Source organism: Aptenodytes patagonicus, chromosome 23, assembly GCF_965638725.1.
Source record: "Aptenodytes patagonicus chromosome 23, bAptPat1.pri.cur, whole genome shotgun sequence".
Classification (NCBI taxonomy): domain Eukaryota; kingdom Metazoa; phylum Chordata; class Aves; order Sphenisciformes; family Spheniscidae; genus Aptenodytes; species Aptenodytes patagonicus.
In genome coordinates, this window is record NC_134971.1 from 1,519,277 (window position 1) to 1,528,202 (window position 8,926).

Consider the following 8,926-nt stretch of genomic DNA (forward strand, 5'->3'; position numbering starts at 1 on the left):
GAGGGACACAGAGGTGCTCTGCTCCCCACTCAGCTCCAGGAGGGGAAACGGGGCAGGTGGGAGAGAAGTGCCAGGGCGAACACAGGCAACCTGCTTCGCAAACACACTCACTGCACACACAGCATGGTTTCCCAACCACGCTGGGCAGGCAGAGAACGCTTTGCTCTGCTGGAACAGGTCCCATGACCCCGCAAAGGCAGCGGAGGTCATACGTAACTCCCGACACCCCAAAACCAGCTCTGGTTGTCGATTCCTCCTGTAATCCCATTACTTGGCTTCATCCAGGAAAAGAGAGTAGGGTGTCAACGTGAAACCAAGGACTGCAGCCCGGAGCAGCCTGTGCTGCAGTCTCCCATCTAGCAGAGCTGGGTGGGAGGTGGTCCCCAGCGGCTCCCAGCTCTGCACCTGGAGGTGTCAAACATCTATATATAGTGCGGGAGAAGAACCAGCACACGCCGAGACGCTGCCCCGGGGGCCCGGGAGGGGTTGCTGGACTCCCCCCGGCCAGGGCAGCGAGTCCCAGGTGTAGGGTGCACGCGGAGGTGCTCAACCATGGCGAGCGGCTAGTGCATGGGAGACACGTGTGAGCACACACGCATGGGGGGACCCCACTGCCCGTGGGGCCTGCCCCGCTCCCCTCCATCCCCTGCAGAGCTAGGGCAGCAGGAGGGCTCAGTACAGCTCAGGCAGGCCCCTTCCTGCTGCAAAGGGTCCCCCTTCGCGGCCCATTTGGCTTTACTGCTCCCTGGAGCCAGCGGGGCAGGCGTGGGCGCCATGTGCGAGGCTGCACATGGGTGCAGGGGCTCCCAGGCCCTGGGCCAGGCAGTCTTTGGCACGCTTGGACATCACACGCTTAAGCAGGAGGTAAAAGGAAGCCAGAAACAGGGAAGACTCCCTGAGTTTTATTATCTTCAGAAGATACCACTGGCACATCTGCACAGCTCCTGCTGCATCTCCCCCTTCCTCCCCCCACCAGGCTCTCCTTGGAGATCATTATCTCGGGACTTGGAGCTGCACGGACCAGGATCAAAGTTAGAGCGTGGGGCTGTGCCCTCTGTGCCCCCCTCCAGAGACCAGGAGACAAGAGCCAGAGAGACATGTCTCCCCTGGTCCCCCGGCAGACAACCTGGGTGGGACATGCCCCAGCAGTGGCTCTGGCACGGAGTACACAGTGAAGTGGCACCGCTTCTTAGAGGAAGGGCTAACAGCAGCAGAATGCTGGCCTGTCCAAAGGAACAAAGATGTCTTGCACACACCTGCTGGCTAAGGGGCTTACATCCCCCAGCACGGCTATTTCTCCCCCTCTGGAGTCCAGGGAAGTGCCGCCTCTGGTCTGCCGTAGGGTTCCTCGCTTTGTCCATCACCCTGTCTCCCCTCTCCCATCCATTCTGCCGGGATCACCCTCTTGGCCAGCTCCACGTAGAAGCCGTCCTCCCGGAAGGGAGAAGGGTGCTGCAAGGAGCAAGGGACAGGGCGTGAGTCTCACCGCAGGTATTGGGGCCCATTTGGAGGGGGCAGGAGGCAAGGGATGCTGCTGTCTGGCAGGGGGAGTGAGGGGTCAGGCCCTGGATGCCGTCACCCTGGAGGGGCTGGTGATGTAGGGGGCCACACCAGCCCTCCAGCTGCACACCCTGCTCATGCCTGCCACAGCTCGGGGCAGCTGCTCGCCTCCTCACCATGGTTATGTAGGTCTCCTCGGCTCTCCTCTTCTTCCCTGCATCCTGTTCAGCCTTGGGTACCTCAGCTCCAGGGATTGAGGAGTAAAGCGCTTCCTACGAGCGGGAGATGAGGACACTTGGAACCGAGCGGTCCCCAAATACAGGAGGGCCTTCTCACCCCAGTCATAGGACTAGCACCGAGAGCCACAGCCACGGCTGGCCAGCAAACAGCACCTCGTGCTTGGCCAGTGTGGGATCCCCTCCCTCAGCCTCCCCAGCCCTGTGCCCCATATACCCCATGTCAGTGATCGGTCTGTGTCCTGAGGACACGCAGCCTTAGAATCATTAGAATCATTAAGGTTGGAAGAGACCTCTAAGATCATCGAGTCCAAACTTGTGACGAGACAGCAACCATCCTGCATGAGGATAACACTGGCTTCAGCCTCCAGGGGAGGCTGTGGCCCAGGACCCCATCTCCCCCTGCCAAGCCTCTCGGCTCCCAGGTATCCGGCTGCTGCCGGACCATTTGCTCCATCAGCACCTCCTCTTAACTGCAAGCCAAACGAAACGGCAGGACCTGGGGCTCATTCCAACCACCACCCATGCACGCAGCCAGCGGCACAGCAAGGAGCCCGCAGCTCTCCTGTGCGTGCCATGTCCCTCGCTGGGGGTGGCTGGCCACTCAAGGGCACTGCCCGGTGTGCGCACAGGCGTGGGCGCTCGGCACCTGCCCTGCAGCCCTGTGCACCTCACCCCTCCCCTTCGCCGCCTCTCCTCCCTCTCTTTGGTTCCTGCAGGTTGTGGCGGTGTCCCAGGGCAGGGCAGGCACACACTCCCCTCCACCCAGCTCAGCCTCAGCCCTCACCTCTGCTTTGTTCTTGCTGCCGCCATTTCCAGTCCTTTCCAGGGCCGTGTTGGCTGCAGACCTTGAGGGAAGGCAACAGCGGTGTCATCTCTGGCAAGAAGCATTGCCTACTCCTCCTGTCCCTGCCCTCCCTCTCCTGGGACACTGGGATCCCTTTGCGTGTGCCTCGGCCAGGCCATCCCTGCTGCTGGCATGCCAGGAGCCTAGGAGGTTTGGGAGCAAAGGGGGGACCGGCCAGGGCAGCGTGACACTAGAGGGCAGCAGGAGTCCACACCCCACTGTGGGCAGGCAGCGGCATTACCCGGGATGATGAACCCTCTGGTTTCCACAGCTCCAGCCCTGCTTAGGCCAGGTCAGGCTAGCGCTTGGCCAGGGAGAACAGTGCAGGAGGGCTGCAAGGAAGTGCTTTGCTCAGTCCCATAAACCCACAGCTAGCGTTGGTACCTCTTCCTCAGGCTGAGTCCGGCCAGGAAAGCCAGCACAACGGCCACACAGCCACAGCCCACAGTCACAGGCCAAAGCCCAGTGTCTCCCAGAGCCGCAGAGTCCTGGGCGCCTGCTGCTCCTCGTCCTGCTGGGGAGATACCAAGGCAGGGGATGGTACACACAGGGACCCCAGCCCTACTCCAGACTAATCGTGGTGGCAGGTCTGAGAGCCTCCCGGAGCCTCTGCAGCCCCTCTGCGTGGGGCCGAACAGGGCGAGAGGAGAGGGGAGCAGTCATAGGGCACATACCTCTCTGTCCCGTGGGGCTGACGTGCAGCACTGTGTGGTTCTTGAAGATGCTGCTGCGCTGGAGCAGCCGGATCTCACACATGTACGTGCCGCTGTCATTCACCTGTACGTCCTGCAACTGGATAGAGCCATCCCAGCGGGAGATGTCCCCTTGCCACTGCACCCGGTCCCGGAAACGGCCCACAGGGATGCTATGGTTGCTGTAGTAATAAAACACCGTCTCCTCCTGCCAGGGCACAGACAGCATCAGGCGAAAGGAGCCCAGCAGAAGGGCACCGCCCTGTGTACCTTCCCTGCTCAAGAGCCCTCAGATCTGCTGTTTCTCCCTCTCCCCGCGGAGCACTGGCTGCGTGCAAGAGCCCAGCTCACTCCCACACTCTTGGAAAGCCCCAGGACGCAGCACCCAGCGCTGTGGTTTCCCTGCGACGCGGGGCCATGGGGAGCGGTGGAGGTGCCCCGCTGCCACACAGGGGAACCTTCCTCCTCTTGTGGCCTGGGCCAGGCAGACGGGCTTCCCCGCAGCCTCCCAAGAGCAGCAAGGCTGCCTCGCTTGCCCTCCCCTGCCCCCTGCCCCCATGCCCTGCTCAACCGCCCACCCCCTGGTCTCAACCCACCTTCTGCGTGTCGGCTCCTGCCATGTGCAGCCAGTCCACTTTGGCCATCGTCCAGCCCTTGGCCACCGGGTCTAGGAAGATGCACTGCAGCAGGACAGAGTCCCCAGCGCTGGCTCGAAGCTGAGGCTCCGTGAACACCCAGCCAGCTGACCCGCTGCATCGCTCTGCCAGGGGCAAGGACAGCAGGATGAGTCCAGGGAGGACGGCCAGATGCAGCCTGCCTGTCCCCATAGATATCTCCTCTCCAGATAAGCCTGCGGCTAACGGCACTGACCAGTCCAGAGCGCAACGGGGAGGCCCTGCTCCCTGTGCGGGCAAAGCCTTTCCCTGACCCCTGCTTTTGGCGTGCCTGGGATGCGGGGCAGCACATCCTCCCAGCCGCCAGACCAAGGGCTGCTGTGCTCGCTGAGCAAGCCACGCAGAAGAGAAATGGGGAAGCACAACCCCAGCCCTCTACGTCTCCCAGCCAAAGGCTGCAGCTCCGGCAGGGTTCCTGTGAGTCACTGGCTGGGAGAACCAGCGCCACTCTCATCTACACCAGGCCAGGGGCAATTCAACCGCTTCACCGCCCATTTGGCTTCCTTACCCCTTGCTCACAGGCTCCTGACCTGGGCTTGGACTTGTCTGGCCACATAACTACTGCTTAGGGTTTCTAGAGAAGCCGGACAGTGGGGAAAAAAAACAGAACAGAGGAACATCAAAGAGCACAGAGCTGACATAACCAGGACGAAGCAGCTGCCGACACGGCGGGCTGCAAAGCGTGCGGCAGGAAGGGGAAACAAGCGAGGCAGAAAACGTCCCTGGAGCTCGTCAAGAGAAACCCTGTACGCCCCAGAGTCTGCACTAGCAAAACCTAGCAAGAAGAGCAGCTGAGGCTCTGGCACTTGTTTGTCAAGAACTAGGTGAGCTGATTCAGTGGGGAGCTGCTCAGACAGGTAGACTTTTCCTGGTGTCTTAGCCACTCTGCTCACTCTGTCCACAAGCCACTGAGGGCTGGGCCCTGGCGAAGCACCAAGTACTTGTCTGATGCCCTGTAAATAATAAATGCAAAGTGCTACAGCTTCCCAAACAGGTTTCTTTTGGTCTCGGCCAGCTGTGGAGCTGAAAACGACAAATATTTGCCAGCGGAGAAGACCAAGGGAGCCAGTTGCCTCGAGCAGAGCCAAAATCAATACCTTGGAAAGCTTTCCCTGTATTTAGACTTGGCAAAGCTGTTCTACCTCTTTTAAAGCCTTGGAGTCCAGCAGAATAAGTACAGGACTCCATCCAGGCATGCTGTTTCAATTTGAAGCTTATATATATGTGTGTGTGAGCTCTGCAGGAAGGGAATATGCAGCACCCAGAGACCAGAGAAGTTACTGGTACCCAGGAGCCCACTTACTGCTGCCAGCTCCATGCGCCTGCGAAACCCCAAGGGGTTCTCACCGCAGGAAGAGAGGAACCGATGGGTCTTTCAGCGAAGGCAGAGGGCAAAGCAGGCAAGGCAAATAAAACCACCACGACGACTTACAGCTTACCCAGCCATGTCAGCACCAGAGTCAGGCTCAGCAACACCTCCATTTTACTCTAAAAAGAACAGCAGATGTGACGCACGCACCAGTTTCCCCTGGGGCAGGACACCAACAACTTGCAACTGAACTGAACCCCGAGGTCAGAAAAAGATTTCCTTCAGTTCTTCGGGGAGGGACACGATCTTTGCTGCCTGGATGTTCAGCCTCTTAAGTTAGTCACTATCCCAGCTGGGAGCCTGAAACTCAGTGAAGCACAGATGCCAGATACATCTGTAGTTTGAGACTGCTCTGAGCCCTGGAAAGGAAAAGAGAGAGAGTGGGGGGGAGGGCTCAGCCTGAAGCACCTTTGCATTTTCCCCTAAGTAATGAATCTTTCCGGTGGTGTGGGGGTCGAGTCTCTAGCATCTGAACTGAGATGTCCATAGATGTCAACTCTGCTCAGAAAGCAATGGGATGTTTTTTCTACTACATACTCAGGGAAGTTTGGGTACAGGTCCTAAAAACACAGACCCCTTACTCTAGAAATAACCTCCTTGCTCCAGGGTGCTGCACATGGTGAGAGCTTCTGCTGGAACCCTTCGGGGTCTGTTCAGACAGTGCCACGTTTGATCACTGTATTCAGCTTGACCTGCTGCACATCTCTCAAAATAAAACCAATGTCTCCTTTCTACACATTGTAGACATACCCTGCAGCCCAAGGAAGGACTGGCTGTTGTCGTCAGGAATATGCCAGCCAGCGTGGATCACAGGAAGGCAAAAGCCAGTACCCTGCTTGCTGTGTCTCTGCTCCATGATTCAGCGCTATGCCCGTTCAAAACTGATAAACATATTTAAGGGCAAAAAGTTACTGAGAGAAGCCCTCCCGCTTGGAGAACCTGCACATTACAGTTGAATTTGAGGCTGCCATTACCAGCACATGTTTTCCAACACATGCATTTTTGCTGCAGAAATAGAAAGACAAGAGCCGAATCATCTCTGAAAGCTTGCTAGCTTCTCTCATTTTTCCTCGATTGCACAAGCTTCAGTAAGGCTTAGAAGGGGAAAAGGTCCCAGATATTTCTCCCCAAGAGACAGCCATGAAAGGAGTTAGAGTAAATATGTAAAGTAAACATCTGCCATTATTCCCGTCGCTCTCAGAGATCCACTGCTCCCTTCAGTGCTGTGGAGCAGAAAGCCACAGCGCCAGATCTGTGGTCCTGGGATACCAAGTTTCCTGGGGCAGGGCCTACGTCCTTGGCACTCCAGGCAGAACCGATGGTGACAATAACGCCAGGTGCAAAGGGACAGTGTGGGCAGCAGGGAGGTGACAGGGGATGTGCCAGCTCCGTGCACGCACCGTGGAGCGGCAGGAACAGCTACTGCAGCTCCGCAGAGAGCGAGCAGGGAGCAGGGAAGGCCTCCTCCCCGCCACGGCTCATCCCCTAAGAAAGCTTCCATCTCTTTACATGGCCAGACATGTTTGCTAATTCCTTTTTCTTTCCAAATGCATTTTTTCTCAGCAAAGGAAGCTCAGAAATACCCTGAGACAGGCTCAGACAGGGATTACAGGCCCAGAATTAGCTGCTGGGGGACGCACAGGTCTGTTCCAAGCTGAGAAACAGTTGCTACGGCTTTCCAGTGAGCGCATGGCATTTCTGCCTGCAGTCAATGATGTAAAACCACCTCTGCCCTTCATCGCCCTCCCCTTTCCACAACCAAAATCCTGAAAAGTGGCAGCAAGCCTTCTGCAATTCTCTCAAATCTGCCTTTCAAAAAACATGACCCGTTTGGGGGTTGGGTTTTTTGGAGGTGGAGGGGAGAGCTGTGCAGTTAGACTATGCTGTTTGCAGCTCTGCCGTGACACAGTTTGCTGTACAACCCGCGCTTGTGCACACATGACCTACAAACAGAGCAAAATTCATGCTCAGCTCCAAAGCTCTCAGCCGGTGCAGCATCTCTCAGTGCAGCAGGCCAAAGCATCCTACTTTCCAGCTATACTGCCAAAAGCCGTAGAACTCAAGCAGAGCTACACCCTCCCAGGACCACCCCCACGCAGGGCCCAAAATAGGAGCCAGCTTAAAAAAAAAGTCCTCAGCACACAGAAGCCTGCGTACTAGGCTATCTACACTCAGAACTTCCAAAGTTCTCTGTAGCTGAGCTACTGAGGCTCTGGGCCTTATTTGCCATCAAATCCTTCCTGGACTTCTTACCCTATTTCTCAGGATAAATGCTGGTCCTGTCCGGGAACACATTTTTGCAGGGTCTCCCTCTGCGACACGCACCAGCAAGTAGGTGCTGTGCGTGCACCAGCTGAAGACAGCACCCACTCACCCAGGCTGTTATGTATATTACGATGCTGACATATCCAAATCCTTCTGCAGGATGATTGCCTTTACTAAACAGATTGGGAAAAAAAAACACATAGATACCGTACTGCCTTCACATTTTCCTACTTTTGCACACGGTGTCTGAATCCTCAGCACTTCTATGTTTCCTTAGTTCTCTTTTCAGGAAAAACAAACAAAAAAAAGTAAATATTACGGCAAAAAATACTCACCTAGTGTGGCTTGGGGCAGTCAAGTTGTCCCTTGCACGAAGGGTTCTTCGGTGACTAATTCGGAGTATCGGAAAGAATCAGTTGCTAAATCATCTTGAGGTTGTACATGCAAGACATTTGTCTTACTTACCAGTCTTTGGTTTCGAGTCTCCTATTTCAAGTTCAGTTCGGTGGTCACTTTCAACTTGCAAGAGGAAGCTAGATTGTGGTACTGACAAATCAGAATGCAGAAGGGACTGTTACGGTGAGGTGAGAAGAATTATAAATGCGTATGCCTGAGAGCAGATGATGGGTATGCAGCTTTGTAAGGAGAAGACACTTCACAGGTACAAGATGTGGCTCAGTCCCAGTCCTTCCATCGTGGCAGACCGATCCGATCAGTCGTTATGTGAGAAGTCAAGAACAGGGAGATTCTTGGCAAGCAACCCTTCTGCGGCCTGTGCTCCCTCCTGGGTTGTTTTTGGGGATCAGAGCTCGTTAGAGAACCACCACTCCTGCAGACTGGATCTTGTCCTGATGAGGTAGCAGCAGCAAGCAGCACTGAGTAACTTTGCTGAGCAACTTTTACTGACCCTCACTACTGGTGCTATCAGGGGCCACAGGTTAGCAGGCATCTTATGGGCAAAAGGGCCACTGTCAACATGCTTTTCACAGCGTAGTCAGCTGCTCCCTTTTGAAACACATACAAGGTACACAGCGCGGACTGCTTTCAGCTGGCACCCCCCACCCCCAGTCACTTTGGAAGCGTATTGTGATCCTTCCTCTTCCTCTGGAGTACCACAGCAATCACAGTTCTCTACCCCAGTATCAGTGGTACACAGAGCAACTTCCATACGGCTAGCAAAGGAAGAGAAAGTTAAGTCGTACTCATGCACAACCCCATTCACAATCCAGAATGCTATTAGCTTCAAGGTGGCAATTCAGCTTTGCACCAGAAAGAGATTTGCCCAGGATCTAGCCCAACGTTTGCAAAGGAGTCGCAGCTGAAGGCAAACATTTTGCAGAAAA

At 56.0% G+C, this 8,926-nt stretch overlaps 1 protein-coding gene across 3 annotated transcripts; it reads right to left on the reverse strand.

Annotated features, from left to right (window-relative positions):
• Positions 1–867: 867 nt before the first annotated feature.
• Positions 868–8,006, reverse strand: JAML (junction adhesion molecule like). 3 transcript variants are annotated; one of them, XM_076358453.1, is made up of 8 exons: positions 7,919–8,006; positions 5,389–5,677; positions 3,872–4,035; positions 3,258–3,483; positions 2,968–3,097; positions 2,524–2,584; positions 1,677–1,772; positions 868–1,452 (listed from the first exon to the last, which is right to left on the reverse strand). In XM_076358453.1, the coding sequence occupies exons 2-8, from the start codon at positions 5,429–5,431 to the stop codon at positions 1,291–1,293; spliced, it is 882 nt and encodes a 293-aa protein (XP_076214568.1). In that variant the 5' UTR covers positions 5,432–5,677; positions 7,919–8,006; the 3' UTR covers positions 868–1,290. The 3 variants fall into 3 exon arrangements, with proteins under 3 accessions (XP_076214568.1, XP_076214567.1, XP_076214566.1); XM_076358452.1 differs by lacking the exons at positions 5,389–5,677; positions 7,919–8,006 and having other exon boundaries at positions 2,968–3,094; positions 3,872–4,306; XM_076358451.1 differs by lacking the exons at positions 5,389–5,677; positions 7,919–8,006 and having other exon boundaries at positions 3,872–4,306.
• Positions 8,007–8,926: the final 920 nt, after the last annotated feature.